Source organism: Mastigoproctus giganteus, chromosome 2, assembly GCF_048544385.1.
Source record: "Mastigoproctus giganteus isolate SK-2022 chromosome 2, ASM4854438v1, whole genome shotgun sequence".
Classification (NCBI taxonomy): Eukaryota; Metazoa; Arthropoda; class Arachnida; order Uropygi; family Thelyphonidae; genus Mastigoproctus; species Mastigoproctus giganteus.
This window is the reverse complement of record NC_143576.1, coordinates 39719875-39746335: the sequence shown is the minus strand read 5'-3', so window position 1 is coordinate 39746335 and position 26461 is coordinate 39719875. Positions and strand designations below refer to the sequence as shown.

The 26461-nt window shown below is 40.1% G+C and overlaps 1 protein-coding gene across 2 annotated transcripts in view; it reads left to right on the top strand.

Moving 5' to 3' along the window:
• The window catches only part of ATP8A (ATPase phospholipid transporting 8A1), a 1160338-nt gene that overhangs the window by 525441 nt on the left and 608436 nt on the right, over positions 1–26461 (top strand). For both annotated transcript variants that reach the window (XM_090368461.1, XM_090368462.1), the window contains one exon: positions 15877–15959. In XM_090368461.1, the coding sequence (XP_090224587.1) occupies positions 15877–15959 (83 nt within the window). The remainder of the gene's footprint in view (positions 1–15876; positions 15960–26461) is intronic.

Genomic DNA, 26461 nt, shown 5'->3' with positions numbered 1-26461 from the left:
TCTTTAAAAGAGAACAGCCATTGTTTGGAAGAAAAGTAACACTGAGAACGAAAGAGAAAACCAAGTTTTTTACATGCAGAGGAAGCAATATTTGTAATGTGCTTGTGCCAAGAGAGATTAAAAGTCGGGGTAATCCCCAAATAAGATATATCATTTTGCCTAGAAATCGGAGTGTCACCAAAGATAAGCATAGGAACAGAAGAATCCTTTTTGTGAGATATAAGACAAGACTGAGTTTTAGAATAATTGAAATCAACTAAGTTGTCTTTGTCCCACTGGAGAATTACCTGGAGATCGGGATTTAAGGAATTGGTAGCGCATATTCAAGAAGTTGAAACTGATTGAGCAGGGCAGGGTTTCTCAAAATGGACAGTGGAATGCAGTGTGCTATCATCGGCAAAACTATGGATAGGATTTCCAGTCAATGGAAGAAGGTCATTGATATACAAGAGGAAAAGAGTGGGGGAAAGAACTGAACCTTGGGGGACACCGGCATTAGTGGAGAAGTTAGAAGACAGAGAGCCATCTACCATCACCCTCAGTGAGCGATCAGAGAGAAAACTGGATAACAAATTACAAAAAACAATTGGCAAACCAATTGTTTGCCAGTTGCTTGAAAACAAGCTTCCAATTGATGAAAGCTTGTTTTGAAGACCTTTATGCCAAATTCGATCAAAAGCCTTTGAGATGTCAAGAGTAACTGCTTGTGTTTCACCCAACTTTTCCATTGAATTTGTTCATAAATGGATAACATAAGCCAGAATATCACCAGTGGATCGACAGTGATGGAATCCATACTGGCGATCATTGATCAGACGGAAGGTTTCTAGGTAGTTTAAGAGTTGCCTGTTAATTGATTTCTCCATTACTTTAGAAAAAGTAAAAGTAATTGCAATAGGATGATAATTGGAAGGGAGGAATTTGTCACCCTTTTTAGGAACTTGCTGGATATGAGCAAATTTCCAAGCAGATGGAAACACACCTTTGGAATTAGAAAGTGAAAAAAGGTGCCAAGAAGAGGAGTAAGTTCAGGAGCAAAGGTTTTGACAACAGTGCAGAAATACCATCAGGACCTGACACTTTCTTTGCATCAAGATTTGTCAAAATCCTTCTGACATCCTTTTATTGGAAGACCACAGGAGGCATTGAATGGATCGTGTTGGGAATAGTGGGAGGTGTTTTTATAGGATCAATAATGCATGAGTTGGAAGAAAAATGGGATGCTAGCAGGTCAGCTTTACCCTTGGCTGAAGAGATAACAGAACCATCTGGTTTTGACAGAGGTGGGCAAAAGTTGCGGCCAGTCGTTTTGGCAAGAGACCAGAATGCTCGGCTGCCATTAGGGCAAGAAGCAAGTTTTCTATTCTTAGTCTATTCAAAATCTAGTCTGGACTGATTAATAACTGCTTTACAATTGTTGTGAACTTTGGTGTAGGCAGAAAATGACACTGAAGATTGGAAACAAGCCAATTACGATATGCAACGTTCTTCTCTTGGACAGCCTTAGCACATTTATTGGAAAACCAAGGTTTATATAAAGGAGGAGATTTTAAAGTGGAGTGTGGGATAAAGGATTCCATTCCTTCAAGAATAATTTCACTGACATGATCTGAGCAAACATTGACATCAGAAGTTTTGAAACAGTAATCAGACCAAGGAAAAGAAGAAAAGAAATCTTGCAGGTCATCCCATTTTGCATTATTGTAATGCCAAATAATATGAGGTTGGGAATAGCCATGAGATAAAGGTTCCATTGGAGAAGAGACAATCACCAAGTTGTGATCTGAAGTGCCTAAAGGACCACTCACTTCGACCGTGATTTTAGAAGGGTTGTTTGTATGAAAAAGATCAAGCATGTTGGACTCAGGGGAGGTCCCCATGGACTGGAGGTGTGCAAATGTATCAGCAATTCATAAAGTGAGTTCAGAAGGTGACACAAGTAACTTATTGTTCTTAATGTCAAAAAAAAAAAAAAAAAAAAAGCTTTAATACAATATACAATACTGTACAATATAAAATTATGTTGCAATTTGGTCTTTGATTTACGGATATCAGAAACTTTGTTTTTTAATGCCGTAAATTTCACAAACATGCTACTGAGACGCCTGATTCTAATTTCTCAATTAGCTCTAATTTCTATGCCACATTTAAGTTCACATGCTTTCTTTTAACTTCTCTACCACTTGATGCCATTTTAAATTGTAAGGATAGAAAAATTATTTAATAAATAAAGTCACAATTCAGAAATCACAGAAACTCTGTATACAACCTGACTGCACGATAGCTTGAGGTAGACTGAGACCGAAACAAAGCAAGTCGGTAGACCTGAGTGTCCGAGTCACGTTCCGCTTGCAAGTCACTGCCTGCTCTTATCTGTAATCTGGGAAAACAGCTTTTTGAACATGTTTTCAGAAAGAATAAAAAACAATTTCCTGAATTTGATTATAAGAATAAAAGTAGGGAATTATTATTAATTAAAAATTAATAATAACACTGAAGTTTTGTTTAACGTAAAAAAAATAATATGGTCGAGATTAATATGTACATTACTGTATTATTTGTCCGGTCCATTAAATACGAAATCCATTATATCGGGGTCCGTTAAATCGAGGGTTTACTGTATATGATATCAAAACTTGTTTTTTTCATACAGTTCCTTTGTGACTGCATCCTAGTATTCAATCTCATTGGTCAGACAAGATCGCCCCTGGAAAAGCAGATCCTGTGACTGAAGTATAACTTCACTCTTGTCTAATGTCCTGCATTGCTTCTTTAACCATGACTCCCTTATTTTCCCTAGAACATGAGTTAAGCTAACAGGAATGTAATTTTTCTTATCACTCTTAGATCTCCCTTTGTGAATTAGGGTTACATTTGCCCATCTCCAGGGAGTTCCCCTGAATCCACACATGCTGTCATAATTATGGCTAAGGGCTTGCTTATCTCCTTTTCAGCCTCCCTTAATATAATTGGATAGTTAAACATAAGATAGCTGCTTCAAGTGCCTTTCTTATGTTTAATTTCACTTCCACTTTCTTCTCAGTTATTACAAAATCATTTAGCTTTCTGTTAGATTTTGATAAATTTCTGGCCTCCACTCCCTTAAAGATTTCCATATGTGTGAATGTAAATGCAAAATACATATTCACCTTGTCAGCAACTAGTGCAGAATCAATAATTAATAATTTTAGGAACTGGCTGGATATGAGAATTTATTCCAAAACACCTTTGGAATAAGAAAGTGAAAAAAGAAGACACAGACACGAGTAAGTTCAGGAGCAGAGGTTTTAAGAACAAGTAGAAAAATACCATCAGGGCCTGTGGAGCTTTCTTAGCATCAAAATTATTCGAAATCCTTCTGACATGCTTTTGACGGAAGACCACAGGAGGCATTGAATGGAGTGTACTAGGAATGATGGGAGGCAGTTTACTGAGATCATCAATACAAGAGTTGGAAGAAAATCAGGATGCTAGCAGGCCGGGTTTATCTTTAGATGAAGTGTCAATAGAACCATCTGGTTTGACAGAGGTGGGAACAGAGATGGGCAAAAGTTGTGGCCAATAGCATTGTCACATTTTTCTCTTGTTCAGCCTTAGCACATTTATTGGAAAATCAAAGTTAAAGGACAAGATTTTAAGGTGGAGTGTGGAATAAAGAATTCTATCCCTGAATGAATAATTTCCCTGACAATGATCTGAACAAAATTAGATTTGAAACAGTAATCCAACCAAGAAAAATAAGAAAAGAAACCTTGCAGATCCACCTCATTTTGCATTCTTGTAATACCAAGGTTGAGAATGGCCAGAGTAGATGCAGCAATATTATACACTAGATGATCCGGAAGTCTCCTAGAGAGTTACCAATAGGTTCGGTCCGGCGGGCTATCTAGCAGCCGACCTGCGAACACCATTTTAACACTGTACCCTCGAAATGTAAGAAAGACTGGATCTCATCATGATGTCCATCATAACCACAATATATATCAATCATCCTGCATGATAGGAGGGATGGGGGAGGGGCAGCCAGAGCTTTGCTCTGGAGACTAAACATAGGATTCACCACTTCGGGCCTCCAATAAGCAAAGTAAGTGGTACTGCAACAGTTGGTAAGAATCATCTACCACCTGGTATTGCCTGGTAACACAGAGGAGTGGCATTCCTCTGTGTGGTGTGAGCCATATTCCAACTCCTGCTTACTTTGGTTAGGACATGGGTGGTCACTTCCAGTATACTAAGTGCCTTATTTCCGGACTTGCATATTGGGGATTATACCCAGGGTTAGTAATACTCCCACCATTGTGAAGGTGCAAGCAGAGGATTTGGCTGTCACAGACCAGCCAGTCTTGTTATTGTTATTATTATTAGCCATATGGTACAAGGAAGCCTGAGGTTTATGCTACACCAACCAAAAAAAAAAAATTCCCAAGTTACCCTGAGAGAGAGAGAGAGAGAGAGAGAGGAATCACCAAGAAAGAGAAGAATAATGATATCCAGCTCAGGTCCCTGGGTGTGCCAAACCCACACTCACCAGATGTGAGCCCCCTGGGGTTTTTGCCTAAATTAGATACACTTGACTTGAGTTTCATGAGAATATCAGTTCCATCGGCATTTTAGACTCCCAGGTAACAAGCACAGCTTGACATACCCAAGAGAATGTCTGTGAGAGTCTCAAGAATTTCATAAGTTATGACAATATATATGTAAAACCTTTGTATCAGTCTTTCGGTATGAATATCATATCTTGCAACTTATATAGTAATGCATGGTAGGGGAATTTTAGTGATCTAATTGACTCAATTGTTGCAAATAGGTATCTAAATAGTTTGAATTACATAAGTTGGTCTTAGTTAAATAATTTTATTATCTGTTTTAATTAATATATAAATTTGCGAATTCAATGGAATATCATAATATACATAACCTAAACTTGACAGAATAATACATGTAATGTAAACTCTATGGGGTAGAATGTATTATTGCAGCTTAACTGATGAAGTATAGTAGTGTTATTACTGCATTTAAGTATATTAATTTAGTATTCCTAATTATACTGAATTTAAAAGGAAACCATGCCCCAGACTAGAGCAGCAAAGCAACGGGCTCAAAGCAGCAGGAGTGCTATTTCTCGGGGAGAACTGAAGGGGAAGTTTTCCTATGAATCATGACCTGATGGAATGTGCTGACTGCTTGTGAATTGTTTGCGACCTTTCTGGAACAGGAAACAATACAGCCAAAGAGGTTTGTCTTTCTGTAAGTTCAGTGCAGAGTATGTCAAGAAATGAGGCACCAGCTCAGAGTTCCATTCTGATGGGCATTTATAAGAGCTTGAGGAATAGTGGATGGCCTCAAAGAAATTAAAATGGGACCCATCAAATTCTCCTAGCTATCCAACTAATTGCTAGAGCTCACACTTGAGCATCAGGCAACACAGCAGCAACCCACTGGCGGTACCTACTTTTGATAACTCTATAGTCAGGAAAGCAGGAAATATACTGTGCAAAAAGAATAGGACTAGGATATGTCTGAAATTCAAGAGAGAACTGGACAAATTTTTTTGGCTGATGATGTATAAGCTTGCTTTCTTTATTATTATTATTATTATTAGCCATATGGTGCAAGGAAGCCTGAGGCTTATGCTGCACCAGCCAAAAAAAATTCCCGAGTCACCCTGAGAGAGAGAGAGAGAGAGAGAGAGAGAGAGAGAGAGAGAGAGAGAGAGAGAGAGAGAGAGAGAGAGAGAGAAAGTAGAAGGGAATCACGAAAAAAGAGAAGAATGATAATATCCAGCTCAGGTCCCTGGGTGTGCTAAGCCCATACTCACCAGATGTGAGTCCCCTGGGGTTTTTCCTTTTTTCTCCTTTTTTTTTTTTTTTCATCGCTGAGCAGGAGATCTACTAAATTACTTAGCAAGTAATTTAGTAGATCTCTTGCTCTTTTCCTCAACAGGGCAATGTTGAGGAAAAGTCATGAGCAGGGTTAAATTTGAAAGTGTCTGCAATTCTGCCCAAGCATGAGAGCAAAGAGTACATGATAAGAGCTTTGTCAATAAATTCAGCATTGGAGAGATTGTGCAAGATTAATGAGGTAGAATTTTTCCCACCATGGTAAGTGCTTTTTAACAAGAAGACTACTTCTAAAGGCATGGGATATACTAAAAAGCATGCAATAATATTTGCGAATACTATTAAGGCAGCATTAGGTAGGTCATAAAACTCTAGCTTGGGAGGATACACAGACTGAAAAATTAACAGGAGACACAGGCAGAAGTGAAAATGATTCCTGCACTGTTTCTATGGGAACATGCAACAGCCTGGAAAGCAAGGTACTTGGAATTGCAAAGCCTGCTGTGAGTCACCAAGGAATAGATAAATATATGGGCAGTGTTAGGGTAATTAAGAGTAATAACAGGTGCATGTATACTTGCATGTACAGGTGCATGTATACTTGCATGTACACCAATGCTAGTAGCACAGTAAATAGATTTGATGAATTTTGAAGTGAAGAGTGCTGGTCAAGTCATCAACAAATGTAGATCTTCTGGGGATATCAGAGATGTGGTGTCACTCAGATATAAGGGATGCAGAATTTGAATATCAGCATTAGCTTTTGCTGCAGATGCTTCAAAAGCAAGCTTATGCAGCATCAGCCAAAAAAAAAAAAAGAAAACTCTCCCATTTCACCCATATAGGAGTACAATGTGTAGAGAACCGACAAACAGAACAGTAAGGGGGTGGGGAGTATTGGTTAGGAAACAAAATCTAAAGCAGTGAATCCAGTTGACATGGGGTGATCAGCGTAATGTCGAGTCCATTGAGTGTGACACTGCGTAAGCAAAAATGACAGTAAGAGTGTGTTACAGACCTAACAAAAAAACTGTACAGAGAAACAGAGTGGGCCACTAAATAAGAATGTCATATAATGGAATATTTTAGCTATTCCGATATTGACTGGAATATGTGGATTGGTAGCTCACACACTAGCAACAATTTTCTGGATTGAATAGATGCCTGTTTTCTAAGGCAATTACTAGAAAGGAGAGAGAGAGAGAGAGAGAGAGAGAGACTTGATTTGTATCAGTAGTGGGTTTGGCAAATTCCATCCATCCAATTATCGTCGCATTGCCCTTACTTCTACTCTATCTAAAGTAATGAAGAAATCAATTAATCCACAAATCTTAAACTATTTAGAAACCTTCCATCTGATCAACAATCGCCAGTATCGATTCTGTCAGTGTCAATCCACTGGAGATGAACTCACTTATGTTCCCCATTTCTGAACAAATTCAGTGGGAAAGTTTGGTGAAACTCAAGCAGTTTCTCTTGACATTTCAAAGGCTTTTGATCTTGTTTGGCATTGAGGTCTTCTAAATAAGCTTCCATCTTATGGTTTGCCGACTGTTTTTTGTAATTGGGTATCCAGTTTTCTCTATGACTGCTCTTTGCCGGTGATGGTAGATAGTCTGTCTTCTGACTTCTCTGTCTTCTGACTTCTCTACTAATGCTTATGATCCCCAAGGTTCAGTTCTTTCTCCCACTCTTTTCCTCTTGTATATTAACGACCTTCTTCTAAGAGCAGATCATAGGGTTTTGTCAATGATATACTGGAATTTCTAGCAGGGAAAAGGAGGTGATTATCGCTTTGTATAAGGCAATGGTCAGGCCACAACTTGAGTACTGAGTATAGGTCTGGAAGCCTCATTTTAGGAAAGATGTAGAATTGCTAGAATGAGTAGAGAAGGACAACAAGACTAATGAGGGGAACAAAGGGGCACTCTTACAAAGAAAAGCTTAAGTATGCAAATTGCAACATCTCGAGACGAGGCACCTGCGATGTGATTGGATTGAGGAGTAAAAGGCCTTGAATGGATTGAGCAGGCTCACTGCTGATGGAATTCTTCCATTTGCTCAGATTACAAACTTATGTGGGCATAAATTGAAATTGAGGAAAGACAGTTGTTGAGTAGATGTGCGAAAATTTGCCTTGACCCTTTGGGCAGTTGATTGCTGGAACCAACTTCCATCTGTGATCTTTGAAGTTGATAACTTTAATAAATTCAAGGAAGAAGTGGACAAACTTCTGGAGCAAATGGATGGGTGAAATAGGAAGGGTTTTTTTTTTTTTTTTTTTGGCTGATGCTTATATGCTTGCTTTCTTGCATCATATGCCTCTACTATGCATATGATCCATAGGTGTGTCGTAAAACTGCTAGTTTGGGGGGTACACAGACTAAAAGGTTAACCGTGGCCACAGGCAGAGGCAAAAGTGATTCTTGCACTGCTTTTATTAGAATGAGCAGTAGCCTGTAAAGCAAGGTAATGGAGATTTCCAGGACTGTTGGGAGTCATAGGGGAACAAGTAAATACATGGGCTGTATTAGAGTAAACAAGAGTAATAACAGGTGCATGTACACCAATGCTAGGAGTATAGTTAATAAATTTGATGAGGTTGAAGTGCTAGTCAAGACATCAAAAGCAGATATAATTGGGATATCAGAGCAAGGTAATGGAGATTTCCAGGACTGTTGGGAGTCATAGTGGAACAAGTAAATACATGGGCTGTATTAGAGTAAACAAGAGTAGTAACAAGAGTAAACAAGAGTAGTTTGGTCCTTGAGGTTGTCACAGACATTCTCTCAGATATGCCAGACAAGCTGTACTTGCTACCTGGGAGTCTAAAACGCTGATGGAACTGATATTCGGGTGACACTCAAGTCAAGTGGACCCAATTTCGGCGAAGTCCGGACGGTCTGTGACAACCAAATCCTCTGCTTGCACCTTCACGATGGTGGGACTGTTAGTAATCCTGGGTATAACCTCCATGCACAAGCACATGGTGGGTGACCACCCAGGTGTGAACCAACGTAAGCAGGGGTCGAGGTGTGGCGCCCACACCACATGGAGGAATGCCGCCCCTCTATGTTACCAGGCAGTACTAGGTGGTAGATGACTCTCATCAACCGGTGAAATACCACCACTTTGCTTATTGGAGGCTTGAAGTGGTGGAACCCATGTTTAGTCTCTAGAGCTAAGTTCCGGTCAACCCTTCCCTATCTCTTCCATCATGCAGTATGATTGATGACTTTTGAGGTTATGATGAACGTTGTGGCGAGATCCAATATTCCTTACATTTCGAGGGTACAGCTCTAAAACGGTTTTCGCAGGCCGGCTGCTAGTTAGTACACCGGACCGAACCTATTGGTAACTCTCTAGGAGGCTACCGGATCAGCTAGTGTATAATCTTGCTACCTCTACTCTGCCAGATAGTGACTGGAGGGAGTCCGAGTAGTGTGTATGCGGGGAGCATTGTCGAGGCCACGTTATGTCAAGGATCTGGGTATATTCTTCCCACATGTACGCCACATCCAAAAATTTCATTACTTCATACAGCTTGTCCCACCCACTTTTTCTTACTATTGAATACACCATGAATTGTCAAACTAATAGAACAAGCTTATCTGCGAAAAGATCTAAACCTCCCAAGGATTTCCTAATTCATTTCACAAATATACGTGGTCTCAATTCTAATCTCAACGATGTCCATTTCCACTTGCAGTCTGCCAAACCCCATGTACTTTTTCTGACAGAATCTCAGTTATCGGTTGATTCAACTACTGTTCATCTCAGATGCCCAAATTATTCGCTGTATGATTCCTTTCGCCTCAAAGGTGGTACTTGTGCATATGTCCGTTCTGATATTCCCTGTCAGAGACTTGGCAATTTGGAATCTCCTCTCTTTGATCTTCTCTGGCTTAAAATCTCTCTACCTCATTGTGTCAAATTCATCTGTTGTCTCTACCGTTCTCCCAACTCCACTAATCACTTGGAGCTCTTTGACTTCCTCTCGTTGCAACTTGACTTTCTCCAGTCCAACTTTCCTAACAGTGAGGTAATTTTCCTTGGTGATTTTAATGTTCACAACTCCAGCTGGCTTCCGTTTTCTAGTCACACCGACCCAGCAGGTCGAGATGCTGAGGCTTTTGCAATTACTAATGACCTAGCACAGATTGTTCATTTACCTACAAGAATACCGGACAATCCTAATCATACAGCCAATACGCTTGATCTTTTTCTCACAAACAACCCTTCTAAGTACACGGTCGAAGTGAGAGGTCCTTTAGGCACTTCAGATCACAACTTGGTGATTGTCTCTTCTCCAATGGAACCTTTATCTCATGGCTATTCCCAACCTCGTGTTGTTTGGCATTACAAGAATGCAAAATGGGATGACCTGCGAGACTTCTTTTCTTCTTTTCCTTGGTCGGATTACTGTTTCAAAACTCCTGATGTCAACGTTTGCTCAGATCGTGTCAGTGAAATTATTCTTGCAGGAATGGAATCCTTTATCCCACACTCCACTTTAAAATCTCGTCTTTTATCTAAACCTTGGTTTTCCAATAAATGTGCTAAGGCTGTTCAAGAGAAGAATGTTGCATATCGTAATTGGCTTGTTTCTAATTCCTCAGTTTCATTTTCTGCCTACACCAAAGCTCGCAACAATTGTAAAGCAGTTATTAATCAGTCCAAACTAGAGTTTGAACAGGCTAAGAGTAGAAAACTTGCTTCTTGCCCTAATGGTAGCCGAGCATTCTGGTCTCTTGCCAAAGCTATTGGCCGCAACTTTTGCCCATCTCTGCTTCCACCTCTGTCCAAACCAGATGGTTCTGTTGTCACTTCAGCCAAGGATAAAGCTGACCTGCTAGCATCCCATTTTTCTTCCAGCTCATGTATTAATGAACTTGGTAAAACACCTCCCACCATTCCCAACACGGTCCATTCAATGCCTCCTGTGGTCTTCCGTCAAAAGGATATCAGAAGGATTTTGATGAATCTTGATGCTAAGAAAGCTCCAGGTCCTGATGGTATTTCTCCACTTGTTCTCAAAATCTGTGCTCCTGAACTTACTCCTATTCTTTGCCGCCTTTTTTTCACTTTCTTATTCCAAAGGTGTTTTTCCTTCTGCTTGGAAATTTGCTCATATCCAGCCAGTTCCTAAAAAGGGTGACAAATCCCTCCCATCCAATTATCGTCCCATTGCAATTACTTCTACTCTTTCTAAAGTAATGGAGAAATCAATTAACCGCCAACTCTTAAACTACCTAGAAACCTTCCGTCTGATCAACGATCGCCAGTATGGATTCCGTCGGTGTCGATCCACTGGTGATATTCTGGCTTATGTTACCCATTTATGGACTACTTCAATGGAAAGGTTCGGTGAAACACAAGCAGTTGCTCTTGACATCTCAAAGGCTTTCGATCGTGTTTGGCATAAAGGTCTTCTAAACAAGCTTCCATCTTATGGTTTGCCAACTGTTTTTAGTAATTGGTTATCCAGTTTTCTCTCTGATCGCTCACTGAGGGTGATGGTAGATGGCTCTCTGTCTTCTAACTTCTCCACTAATGCCGGTGTCCCCCAAGGTTCAGTTCTTTCCCCCACTCTTTTCCTCTTGTATATCAATGACCTTCTTCCATTGACTGGAAATCCTATCCATAGTTTTGCCGATGATAGCACATTGCATTCAACTTTCCATTTTGAGAAACCTTGCCCTGCTCAATCAGCTTCAACTTCTCGAAAATCTGCTACCAATTCCTTAAATGCCGATCTTCAGGTAATTCTCCAGTGGGGCAAAGACAACTTAGTTGATTTCAACCCTTCCAAAACTCAGTCTTGTCTTATATCTCGCAAAAAGGATTCTTCTGCTCCTATGCTTATCTTTAGTGACACTCCAATTTCTAGGCAAAAGGATATATCTCTTTTGGGGATTACCCTGACTTCTAATCTCTCTTGGCACAAGCACATTACAAATATTGCTTCCTCTGCATCTAAAAAACTTGGTTTTCTCTTTCGCTCTCGGCGTTACTTTTCTTCCAAACAGCTGCTCACTCTGTATAAATCGCAAATCCGCCCTGCCATGGAATATTGTTCCCACATTTGGGGTGGTGCCCCCAAAACCTCTCTCAGGCGTCTTGATTCCATTCAGAAGAGGGCAGTTAGGTTAATTAATGATTCATCTCTAACAGAGTCTCTCCACTCGCTTTCTCATAGACGTACTGTTTCTGCTGCATGCCTCTTCTACAGATATTTCCATGGGCACTGTTCTTCTGAATTGGCTTCTGTAATTCCCGCTCTCTCTTTCAAAACAGTCCGAACACGTGCCGCCACCAGCCAACATCCATTTACTGTCCAACTTCAAACCCACAGAACCAACTTTTCATCTTCCTCATTTATTCATTCAACTGCCGTTTTCTGGAACAACCTTCCTTCATACGTATTTCCTGAAAATTACAATCTACAGAAGTTCAAGTCCAATGGCAACAAATATCTTCTTTCGTCTTCTCAACCTCCAACCCAAGCACGGTACTAAGTACTATAGGTTCTAATACCTCTCGTGTTTGGGGTTCACATAAAAAAAAAAAAAAAAAAAGTAACAGGTGCATGTACACCAATGCTAGGAGTATAGTTAATAAATTTGATGAGGTTGAAGTGCTAGTCAAGACATCAAAAGCAGATATAATTGGGATATCAGAGACCTGGTGTCACATCCAAATTCTAATTCAGCAGTGTAGAATTGGAATTTGGGCAGTACTATGTGTACAGGGAGGATAGACATGGCAGGAAGGGATATTTATTTGTTATTTGTTATTTTTAGGAGCATTAGCAACTAAGGCCATATTGCTCCGGGATATGCGGTGGTCATTCCTGACCTTTCCGTATTTGGTGGTGATGGGCTCGAACCCCGGTCGAATCAAGAAGCGTGTGTTATGCACTGCTGCTCCTTCCCACCTGGCTACGGAGGCGCCGCAGGAAGGGAGGAAGAAGGGTTATGCTGTTAGTTAAGAAACACATAAAATCTAAGGAAGTGCATCCAAATTGATGTTGGTGGACAATGCAGTGTTTAGTCTGTTTGGTGTGAAATAAACACTGTGAAAGGAAAAATGAGAGTAGATGTGTGTTGTAGGCGTAATGAATCTGATGACTATAATGAGCAATTATGCAGAGAAACAGAGTGGGCCAGTAAATCAGAATGTCTTATATTGGGAGATTTGAACTTTCCAGATATTGACTGGAACTTGTGGGTTGGTCACTCGCACACTAGTAAGACTTTTGTGGATTTATTGGATGACTGTTTTCTACAGCAACATGTTCGAGAGGCAACCACAGGAAGTAATACTCATGATCTGATTATCAGCAGTGATTATTCATGCAATAAGAATTTGCAGATAAAGGAACCATTGGGTGACAGTGATCACAATGTATTGATGTGGGAATTACTTAAAGATGTAACTACCATCAAGGCTAAATGGAAGGGCTTTTGCTTTCATAAAGCTGACTGCAGAGGACTCAGAGTTTTTAAATTCTGTACGGTGGGATCAACTGATGATGTTACCAATGTTGAATTCTAAATGGGAAGCCTTCAGGGACTTAATTTTGGAGGCTACTAGGCTTTTCATTCCAATTAAGAAATACTGTTTGAAGTTTAGGCCTAAATGGATGTCAGATAAATTAATGAGGCACATGGCAGAGGAGAAAGGATGCATATAAAGTATCAGGTCACACAGAAGCCTATGGCAGGTATAAACTAGTTTGTAATCAAGTCACAAAGGCTAAGTGATTTTGTAATAACTGAGAGCAAAGTGGAGAAGAAATTGTTGAAGTTAAACATAAGGAAGGCACCTGGTGTGGAACGGGATCCATCCAGTTATATTAAAGTAGGCAGCAAAGGAAGTAAGCAAACCCTTAGCCATAATTATGAGAGCTTCTTTGAACTCAGGGTAGGTCCCCATGGACTGGAGGTGTGCAAATGTATCAGCAATTCACAAAGTGGGTTCAGAAGATGACACAAGTAACTACAGACCTGTTAGTTTAACTTGTGTTCCAGGGAAAATAATGGAATCACTGGTTAAAGAAGCATTGCAGGATAATCTAGACAAGACTGCAGTAATAGTTAACAGCATGGGTTTGTTAAAGGGAGGTCAGGGTAGTTAATTTGATTGAATACTATGATGTGGTCCCAAAGGAACTGAATGCCAAAAATAATTGTGATATCATATACTTGTATTTCAGGAAAGCTTTTGATACTGTTACACATGGAAGACTGCTGTATAAATTGGAGAGGTATGGCATTAGGGGTAGGTTGCTACAAAAGATAAAGGGGTGGTTGAGTGGGAGACGACAGAGAGTGGTAATCAATGTACACTGCTGTTTGTGGACAAATGTAATTAGTGGCGTTCCCCAGGGTTCGGTGTTGGGTCCATTGTTGTGTTGTATTTTGATGAAGGTATATCAGGTTTAATGTCCAAGTTTGCAGATGATACAAAGGTTGGCAGGGTTGTTAATAACAGTAAAGACAGTATGCTACTCAAACTGCATCTAGATAAGTTGGGAAAATAGGCTGAGAAGTGGCAATTGAAGCGTAACATTGACAAATGCAAAGTACTGCATATGGGTAGAAACAACTGAAGAGAAATGTATCAACTGTGTGTACTACAAGCAGTGGTCAGGCCACACCTAGAGTACTGTGTACAGGTCTGGAGGCCTCATTTTAGGAAGGATGTAAAGTTGCTAGAACGAGTGCAAAGAAGGGTAACAAGATTGCTGAGCAGAACAAAGGGGTTCTCTTACCAAGAAAGGCTTAAGTCCTGCAAATTGCAGCACCTGCGAGTAGGCACCTGCGAGGTGATCTGATTGAGGTGTATAAGGCCTTGAATGGGTTTAGCAAGCCGAATGCTGATGGGATTCTTCCTCTTGCTCAGACAAAGAACCTGAGGGGGCACAGTTCAAATTGAGGAAAGATAGTTGTAAAATAGATGTGCAGACATTTGCCTTTAGCCAGCGGGTAGTTGAGAAAAGACAGATGTAGGATAGACGTGAGGAAATTTGCCTTTAGCCAGCGGGTGGTTGGTTGGTGGAATAAACTTCCTTCCCTTGTCGTGGAAGTTGATAGCTTAAATAAGTTTACGGCTCAGCTGGACAAGTATTTCGAACGAACAGAGGGGTGAAGTGGAAGTGGTTATTTTTTATTTATTTATTTTTTAAAATTTTTTATTTATTTATTTATTTTATTATTTTATTTTTTTTGGCTGATGCTGCATAAGCTTGCTTTCTTGCATCAAATGCCTCTACTAATGCTAATGCTAATGACTGGTGGAACAGGCTTCCATCTTTTGTTGTGGAAGCTGATAGCTTAAATTAATTTAAGGCTGAGCAGGATAGGCATTTGGAATGAATGGAGGGGTGAAATGGGAGGTTTTTTTTTTTTTTTTGGCTGATGCTGCATAAGATTGCTTTCTTGCAACGTATGCCTCTACTAATGCTAATGCTAATACAAACCTTCATAAATTTTTCCTGAAAATTACGACTACAGAAGTTCAAGTCTAATGTCTATTTGGCCAGTTAGCATTAATGCTCTTCTTCCCCCACTTTTTTCCTTGCAAAAGTTTTTGTTCTCACCAATTGTTGGTTTTTCAGTTCATGGTGGTGCCTCCGTAGCCAGGTGGGCAGGAGCAGCAGTGCATAGAACATGCTTCTTGATTAGACCGGGGTTCAAGCCCATGAGCCACCAAATATGGAGGATGCAGAAAGGTCAGGGAATAACCACCGCATATCCCTGGAGCAATATGGCCTTAGTTGCTAATGCTCCTAAAAACCAAATAACGAGAACATAACAACATCAGTTCATGGGAAATCTTAAGTAGAATTATCTACAGCAAAAATACAGACTGAAATCGAATTCCTTTTGTTTCTTATTTTTCTATTGTATTCATCTCTCTCTCTCTCTCTCTCTGAATTTAAGTTAAGTGGGTCAGTTTTTATAATGCCTATTCATTTGAGTATGACTATTTATTTCTTCTTATTCAGCTTTATAATTTCTCTTTATAGATGAAGGAGCTTTAGTTAAAGGTGCCAAACACCTTGGATGTATATTTACTACTAGGACACCAGAATATGTGATAATTAATGCTGTAAGTAATTTGACTCTACTCTTTTTCATCCTTTAAAATTGTGCCTGCTGAGGGCTAATCAATTACCATTTTGTTTATTTATATTTTTGTATTTATCTGTTTATTTATTTAGTTCTTTTATTTTATTTCTGATTATAAACTAAAGTTCATTTGCAGGGTGGGATTATAAATATTGCTGCTTATTTCATATCTCTTTAAAGAATGGAGATAGAATCCTTTATTCCACATTCCACTTTAAAAACTCATCCTTTATCTAAACCTTGGTTTTCCAATAAATGTGCTAAGGCTATTCAAGAGAAGAACGTTGCATATCATAATTGGCTTGTTTCCAATACTTCAGTTTCATTTTCTGTGTACACCAAAGCTCGCAAGAATTGTAAAGCAGTTATTAATCAGTCCAAACTAGATTTTGAACAGGCTAAGTGTAGAAAACTTGCTTCTTGCCCTAATGGTAGCCAAGCATTCTGGTCTCTTGCCAAAGCTATTGGCCGCAACTTTTGCCCATCTCTACTCCCACCTCTCTCAAAACCAGATGGTTCTGTTGTCACTTCAGCCAAGGATAAAGCTGACCTGCTAGCATCCCATTTTTCTTCCAACTCATGCATTAAAGATCTTGGAAAAACACCTCCCATGATTCCTGGCATGCTCCATTCAAGGCCTGCTGCGGTCTTCGTCAAAAGGATGTCAGAAGGATTTTGACGAATCTCGATGCTAAGAAAGCTCCAGGTCCTGATGGTATTTCTCCACTTGTTCTCAAAACTGTGCTCCTGAACTTACTCCTGTTCTTTGCCACCTTTTTTCACTTTCTTCTTCCAAAGGTGTATTTCCTTCTGCTTGGAAATTAGCTCATATCCAGCCAGTTCCTAAAAAGGGTGACAAATCCCTCCTATCCAATTATCGTCCTATTGTAATTACTTTTACTCTTGGCGCCTCCGTAGCCAGGTGGGAAGGAGCAGCAGTGCGTAGCACACACTTCTTGATTAGACCGGGGTTTGAGCCCGTCACCACCAAATACAGAGGATGCGAAAGGTCAGGGAACGACCACCGCATATCCCGGAGCAATATGGCCTTAGTTGCTAATGCTCCTAAAAACCAAATAACAAACAAACTAACATAACTAACTTTTACTCTTTCTAAAGTAATGGAGAAATCAATTAACTGCCAACTCTTAAGCTACCGAGAAACTTTCCATCTGATCAACGATCGCCAGTATAGATTCTGTCAGTGTCGATTCACTGGTGATATTCTGGCTTATGTTACCCATGTATGGACAAATTCAATGGAAAAGTTTGTTGAAACACAAGCAGTTGCTCTTGATATCTCAAATGCATTTGATCGTGTTTGGCCTAAAGTCTTATAAACAAGCTTCCATCTTATGGTTTGCCAACTGTTTTTTGTAATTAGTTATCCAGTTTTCTCTCTGATCGCTCCCTGAGGGTGATGGTAGATGGCTCTCTGTCTTCTAAATTATCCACTGATGCTGGTGTCCCCCAAGGTTCAGTTCTTTCTCCTACTCTTTTCCTCTTGTATATTAATGACATTCTTCCATTGACTGGAAATCCTATCCATAGTTTTGCTGATGATAGCACATTTCATTCCACTTTCCATTTTGAGAAATCCTGCCCTGCTTAATCAGTTTCAACTTCTCTAATATCTGCTACCAATTCCTTAAATCCTGATCTCCAAGTAATTCTCCAGTGGGGCAAAGAGAACTTAGTTGATTTCAATCCTTCTAAAACTCAGTCTTGTCTTATATCTTGCAAAAAAGGATTCTTATGCTCCTATGCTTATCTTTGGTGACACTCTGATTTCTAGGTAAAATGATATATCTCTTTTGGGGATTACCCTGACTTCTAATCTCTCTTGGCAGAAGCACATTACAAATATTCCTTCTTCTGCATCTAAAAAACTTAGTTTTCTCTTTTGCTCTCGGCGTTACTTTTCTTCCAAACAGTTATTCACTCTGCACAAATCGAAAATTCACCCCACCATGGAATATTGTTCCCATATCTGGGGCAGTGCTCCCAATACCTCTCTTAGGCTTCTAGATTCCATTCAGAAGAGGGCAGTTAGGTTAATTAATGAATCATCTCTAACAGAGTCTCTCCACTCACTGTCTTATAGACGTACTGTTTCTGCTGCATGACTTTTCTACAGATACTTCCACGGGCACTGTTCTGAATTGTCTTCTATAATTGCCGCTCTCTCTTTCGAAACAGTCTAAACACATGCTGCCACCAGCCAACATCCATTTACTGTCCAACTTCAAACTCACAGAACCAAATTTTCATCTTCCTTGTTTATTCATTCAACTGCTATTTTCTGGAACAACCTTCCTTCATACGTATTTCCTCAAAATTTGTCTACAGAAGTTCAAGTCTAATGGCAACAAATATCTTCTTTCATCTTCTCAACCTCCAACCCAAGCACGATACTAAGTGCCATTGGTTCTAATGCCTCTCGTGTTTGGGGTTTTCATAAAAAAAACAAAGAATTTACTTCAGAGGTAAAGGGAAGGGTTTTTTCTTTCATAAAGGTGACTACAGTGGTCTCAGATGAAAAAAAAAAAAAAAAAAATCTATACAGTGGGACCAACTGATGATGTTACCAACAGCAAATTCTAAATGGGAAGCATTCAAGGAATTAATCTTGGAAGCTACTAGGCTCGTCATACCAACCTTGAAATGCTTTTCAAGGTTTATGCCTAAATGGATGTCAGATGGACTAATGAGACTCGTGGCAGAAAAGAAAAATGCATGGGATTGCAGAGAAAAACAGCTAAGACTTCTTTACTTATGTAAACTCGAAGAAAATGGAGAATCATATTGGTCCACTTGATATCGATGTTTCGACTGTTGATGATCCTGCTCAGGTAGCTGACAAACTGAATGAGTACTTTGCATCTAATTCGCACTAGCAATTCATTAGGGAAGGGGAAACCAGAAGTTTATCCAACTCTAATAGGAGGGGAAAGTGGGAGTGAAATTGTTGAAATTAAACGTAAGGCACCAGGAGTGGATGGGATCTATTCAGTTATATTAAGGGAGGCTGTGAATGAAGTAAGCAGACCCATAGCCATAATTGTAAGAGCTTCCTTGGATTCAGGGGAAATTCCCACAGAATGGAGATGTGCAAATGTTCTCTCAACTGACAAAGGGGGGGATCAAAGGTAGCAGAGTAATTACAGACCTGTTAACTTAATTTCTGTTCCGGGAAAAATAATGGAATCACTGGTTAAAGAAGCGTTGCAGGATCATCTAGACAAGTTATAGTTCAGGCACAGCTCAATGCAGAGATGACTCCTGTGCATCAGGCAACACAGAGGCAATCTCTCGAAGGCAGAATGCGCTGGTCTCAAAGGAACTAGTTATGGTTAGTGACTCCATTGTCAGGTAGATGGGGAATATACTATGCAAGAAGGATAGGTGGAACAGGACCAGGGTATGTCTGCCAGGGGCAAAAGTTGTTTTGACGATGTTTTAGCACAGATATCATCTTTTAAGGGCAGAAAAGGTGATATTGTTGTACATGTTAGAACTAATGACATTGAGTAAGAGACCTGCTGATTTACTAAACAAATACTGGTCAATGTTGAAAAAAAAAAAAAAAAAAAAAAAAAAATGCGAGTTAGGGTTGAATGTGAAAGTGTCTGCAATTCTGCTCAGACATAATGAAGTGTATGATAAGAGCCTTGTCAATCAATTTGGCCCTGGAGAGATTGTGCAAGGCTCAAGGAGTAGAATTTTTTTCAGCCTGGTCTGTGCTTGTTGACAGGAGAGACTGCTTCCACAGAGATGGGGTACACTTTAATAGAAAGGGTGCAAGAATATTTGCTGATGCTATCGAGGCAGAGTTAGGTGGGTCGGAAAACTGCTAGCTTGGGGGGATACACAGACTAAAAGGTTAACAGTTGCTGCAGGCAGAAGCAAAAAGTGATTCTTGCACTGCTTCTATTGGAATGAGCAGCAAGGCAATGGAGATGAGCAGCAAAACAATGGAGATTTTCAGGACGACTCGGAGTCATAGTCGACTAAATAAATACAGGGGCTGGGTTAGGGTAACTAAGAGAGGTGCATGTATACTTGCATGTTCGTGAATTCTAGCACAGTGTAGTTAATAAATTTGATGAGCTTGAGGTGCTAGTCAAATTATCAAAGACAGATATTGTTGGGATATGAGACATGGTATCACACAGACATAAACAGTGCAGAATTGGAATTTGGGGAGTAAAATGTGTACAGAAAGGATAGATAGAACAGGAAGGGAGGATAGGGTTGTGCTTTTATAAGAAACACATAAAATCTAAGGAAGTGCATCCAGTTGATGTTGCTGGACAGTGCAATGTTGAATCTGCTTAGTGTGACATAAGCACTGGGAAAGGAAAAATGAGAGTAGGTGTGTGTTATAGGTCTAATGAATATGATGAGTATAATGAGCAATTGTGCAGAGAAATAGAGCAGGACAGCAAATCAGAATTTCTTATAAAGGGGGATTTTAACTTTCTAGATATTAACTGGAACTTGTGGATTGGTCACTCGCACACTAGTAAGATTTTTTTGGATTTATTGGATGACTGTTTTTTACAGCAGCATGTTCGAGAGGCAACCAGAGGGAGTAATACTCTTGATCTGATTATCAGCAGTGATTATTCATACATTAAGAATTTGCAAATAGAGGAAACACTGGGTGGCAGTGATCAGAATGTACTGATGTGGGAATTACTTAAAGATGTAACTACCATCAAGGCTAAAGGGAAGGGCTTTTGCTTTTGTAAAGGTGACTACAAGAGTCTCAAACAGTTTTTAAATTCTGTACAGCGGGATCAACTGATGATGTTGCCAACATTCAATTCTAAATGGGAAGCCTTCAGGGACTTAATTTTGGAGGCAGCTAGGCTTTTCTTTCGAACTAAGAATTACTGTTCAAGGTTTAGGCCTAAATAGTTGTCAGAGGAATTAATGAGGCTCGTGCCAGAGAAGAAAAATGTATCGGATGCATATAAAGTATCAGGTGACACAGAAGATTATGGCAGATATAAGCTAGTCTGTAATCAAGTCACAAAAGAAGTTAGGTAAGCAAGGGAGATTATGATAAATCTTTCGCAAAGGATGCTAAGAAAAACAGCTAAAAGTTCTTTACTTACGTAAACTCTAGTAGGAGAGAGATGACTCGGATTGGTCCACTTAACATAGATGGTTTGGCTATTGATGATCGTGCACAAGTATCTGATAAACTGAATGAGTCTTTTGCATCTACATTCACACATGAGGAGTTATTCAATGATGGAGTGCCAGAAGTTTATCAAACTCTAACAGGGAGGTAAGTAATTTTGTAATAACTGAGAGGAAAGTGGAGGAGAAATTGTTGAAATTAAACATTAAAAAGGCACCTGGGGCGGACGGGATCTATCCCGTTATTTTAAAGGAGCAGCAAACTAAGTAAGCAAACACTTAGCCATAATTATGAGAGATAATTATAATTATTCCCTGTACTCAGGGGGAGGTCCCCATGGAGTGGAGGTGTGCAAAGGTATCAATTCACAAAGGGAGTTCAGAAGGTTACACAAGTAACTATAGACCTAGTGACAAATGGGCCTGGAGTACTGGGGTCCATAGTTTAACAGATATTTATTTAAAGTATACCCAGTAAAATAAAATAAAATAAAATATTTCCAGAACTGTCCAAACACATCGCGAGCCTCCTCTCGCCTCTTATAGGTAATACATCTCACACCGTTAAAAACAGCAGTGAATTCATTAACACCATTAAGGACATTTCAATCCCTGATAACTCTGTCATGGCATCATTTGACGTGGTTTCTTTATTCACCTCGATTCCCGTCCAACAGGCCGTGCACTGCGCCAGAAGGCTCCTTGAGAGCGACTTAAGCCTCCAATCCAGGACGTCACTATCCACTGATGACATCTGTACCGCCCTCAACCTATGCCTCTCTAGCAGCATCTTCACCTTTGAAGACTCACTCTACAAACAAGTACATGGCACTGCTATGGGTGCCCCTGTCAGTTCCGTAGTAGCTAACATCGCCATGGAAGATCTGGAGAAGCAGATACACCAGAACCCACCTACACCTATTACAACGTGGTGTAGATATGTCGACGATATTTTTACCATAATACCACGTGGTTCTGAAACGGTACTACTAGAATACCTCAACTCTCTATCCAATTTCATCAAGTTTACCGTAGAATCAGAGGTGGACGGTTCGCTCCCGTTTCTGGACGTGCTAGTGCATCGCGTAGGCCCACATCTAGAGACCTCAGTATACCGCAAACCCATGTGGTGCGGTCAATTCACCAACTACGGGTCCGGCCACGCTCCAAGCCATCTCAATAGCACTGCCCGCACCCTGTTCTCCAGGGCCTGGAGCCATTCCAGCACCGACACAATTAGACGTAACGAGATCTCCCGTGTGAAGGCGGACTTAACCAGATGCGGTTATCCATCCCATGTACTAAACAGATGCTTGTTAGAGGCACAAGAGCTTACTTCCAACCCAAGACCTCCGAAGCAAGTCGGCATATCATCCGCCTACATTCCGTACTATCCAGGAGTGTCAGGACGTATCTCGAAGATCCTGAGAAGTTACAACATAAAATGTGTACAATTACCAGGTAGGAACCTACGTTCACTTGTCTCCAGTGTGAAGACCCCTGTCACACCTGTCTTACGCAGCAATGTAGTGTACCGTATCACCTGTAGGGCCTGTAACAGTTGCTACGTAGGTGAGACATCGAGACGTCTCCAGGATCGCCTCACGGAACACGACAGAGCAATCCGGCTTGCCGAAACTGACCAGTCCGCGCTTGCAGAACATTTTTGGGCTACCAACCACGATCTTGACCCCAAGCGCGACTTTGAGATAGTGGACCACGCGCGACACTTTCGCCACCGCCTATGGCTAGAGTCACTAAACATAATGAACAACCCTAAGGCATTAAATCGCCAGAAAGGCATGCGTATACATCCAATCCTGGAGACAACCGTTTTATTGATGGATGATCACTGGCGCAAGGCAGCACACGTCCGTGCTACAACAATGACGAATGAGTAACGTGCCACAGTTTGCTTGTAATGTATTTAAAAATTCTGTCAGTTGAGAAAGGGACACGAGTTCCGAAAGCTTCTGGAAATATTTTATTTTATTTTATTTTACTGGGTATACTTTAAATAAATATCTGTTAAACTATAGACCTGTTAGTTTAACTTGTGTTCCAGGGAAAATAGTGGAATCACTGGTTAAAGAAGCATTGCAGGATCATCATGACAAGACTACAGTAATAGTTAAGACACAGCATGGATTTGTTAAAGAGAGGCTTGTCTGACCAATTTGATTGGATACTATGATGTGGTCACAAAGGAATTGAATGCCAAAAAATAATTTTAATATTATATAATTGGATTTCAGGAAAGCTTTTGATACTGTTGCACATGGAAGGCTGCTGTACAAATTGGAGAGGTATTGTATTAAGGGTAAGCTGCCACAATGGATAAAGGGGTGGTTGAGTGAGAGATGACAGAGAGTGGTAATCAGTGGACACTGCTCTTTGTGGACAATTGTTATCAGTGGAGTTCCCCAGGGTTTGGTGTTGGGCCCATTGTTGTTTTGTATATTGATCAATGATATTGATGAAGGTATATCGGGTTTAATGTCCAAGTTTGCAGATGATACAAAGGTTGGCAGGGTTGTTAACGACAGTATGCTACTCCAGCTGGATCTAGATAAGTTGGGGAAATGGACTGAGAAGCGGCAACTGAAGTTTAACATTGACAAATGCAAAGTAATGCATATGGGTAGCAATAACCCAAGAGAACGTACCAACTGTTTGGTACTGCACTCAGGGAAGTGGAAAGTGAAAACGACCTTGGGTAATTGTGCAGACAGGCTGCCAGGGCAGGTAATTGGAGTCTTGTCAATGATATCTAGGAATTTTGCTATCAGAGACAGGGAGGTGATTATCCCGTTATACAAGGCAATGGTCAGGCCACACCTAGAGTACTGTGTACAGGTCCGGAGGTCTCATTTTAGGAAGAATGTAGAGTTGCTAGAACAAGTACAAAGAAGTGCAACAAGATTGGTGAGGGTAACAAAGTCGCACTTTTACCAAGAAAGGCTTAAGTTCTGCAAATTGCAGTGCCTGGAGAGTAGGCATCTGTTAGGTGATCTAATTGAGGTGTATAAGGCCTTTAATGGGATGAGCAACTTGAATGCTGATGGGATTTTCCTCTTGCTCAGATTAAGAACCTGAGGGGGCATTGATTCAAATTGAGGAAAGACAGTTGTAGAATAGATGTGCGGGAATTTGCCTTTAGCCAGCGGATAGTTGATTGGTGGCACAGACATTCATCTTTTGTTGTGTAAGTTGGTAGCCTAAATAAATTTAAGGCTGAGCTGGACAGGCATTTGGAAAGAATGGAGGAGTGAATTGGGAAGTTTTTTTTTTTTTTTTTCGCTGATGCTGCATAAGATTGCTTTCTTGCATTGTATGCCTCTACTAATGCTAATACCACCACCACCACCACGTACCTTCCCAACCACCTGTGAAGTGCCAAATAACCCTTGAATGGTTGTCTAGGTGGTGGTATTACTGAGAATAAATAACAATAGTCTTCTCTAATGGAGAAGCATTACTTATTCGATTCGAAGTAGTACAATGACAGGCAACTCATTGTGGAGGTATTCACAATATGTGATACAATGTAATGAAAATGGTGCCATTTCACTAACTTTCGTGATTTACTACGTACAGAACTGATGCATTGCAGTGACTTGTATTTTCTCTATATTTTTTGTAGTAATATTCTTTAACTGACCAGGAGAAACTGTCATATTAAAGATAGAAACATAATTTCCATTGTGAGTATTAAGAAAAGAGCAGTTTAATTGTACATCTTTTTTCCATTTTCATACTCATCAAAACCAATGTCCAGCTAAAACTTTAGGATTCACATTAGAGAAAATGTCATTCCTCTGAAATATGATATTGAGACAAAATCCAAAATAACTTTAGCCTTAGCACAATTAAAATTCCTCCTGGTCTCTGAAAAATCCTCTAAAACCTCCAAAGACTAATACTTGGTCTTTGGGGCAAAGTCTGATTACTACTAAACAGATAAGTGGGAATCTCATTCTACTATTGTTTAACTAAAAATAGAAAAAAGAATAAATGCATAGCATTGCCAGTGATTGCCACTGAAAAGGCCAAAACCATATATCAATAACCAATATTCTCATTTAGAACTCATTTGCCCTGATTCACTCATTTTGCATACAGACCAAATCACAAGGACCTCTGAATATCAATGACACTGGAACTGACCCACTTCTTTTTATGGGCGCCTCCGTAGCCAGGTGGGAAGGAGCAGCAGTGCGTAGCACACGCTTCTTGATTAGACCGGGGTTCGAGCCCGTCACCACCAAATACGGAGGATGCGGAAATGTCATTCAGGGAATGACCACCGCATATCCCCAAGCAATATGGCCTTAGTTGCTAATGCTCCTAAAAAAACCAAATAACAAACAAACAAACTTCTTTTTATGGGACAAAATATAAGAACTCATTTGGTCATTGCACAATTTGCACACACAGTCAACCATTCACAGCAGAGTTACACATCTTACCCTGCATTTTGTTAGAAATATTCAGAATGTACACATATATTCTGATGCGAAATATGAACATTCTCATTCACTCATCCACCCCCCCCCCAGTTTTAGTTTGCACTCAGGCACGCATGCACATAAGTGCACACACACAAAAATCCTGTCCTAACACAAGCTGCCATTTGTTCTGTCACATATAGGGTCACAACATGTAAGCATGCATGCGTAAGCCAAGTTTGATTTGATACCATGATGTTGTCACCAAGGAAATGGATGCAAAAAATAATTTTGATATCATATACTTGGATTTCAGGAAAGCTTTTGATACTGTTGCTCATAAAAGGCTGCTATACAAATTCGAGCAGTATGGAATTAAGGGAAAGTTGATGCAAAAGATGGTTGAGTGGGAGAAGTCAGAGAGTGGTAATCAATGTACACTGCTCACCGCGGACCAGTGTTATTAGTGGAGTCCACCAGGGTTAAGTGTTAGGACTATTGTTGTTTGCTATATTTATCAGTGATATTGATGAAGGTATAACGGACTTAATGTCAAAGTTTACAGATGATATAAAGATTGACAGGGTTGTTACTGGTGGTAATGACAGTAGGCTGCTGCAACAGTTTCTGGAAAAGTTGGGCAGATGGCCTGAGAGGTGGCAATGTGCCCCATAATGTAAATTTTAACATTGAGAAATGCAAAGTACTGCATATGGTAGCAGCAACCCCAGAGTAACATTACAACTGTGCACACTAAACTTACCTTTCAGGCACATATACGACAAATACAAACTCAGTGCATATCCTCAAAGTTATCTCTTCCATGGTATGGGGAGCCAATCGCTTCACTCTTCTACACCTATATCGAACTTTAATAAGATCT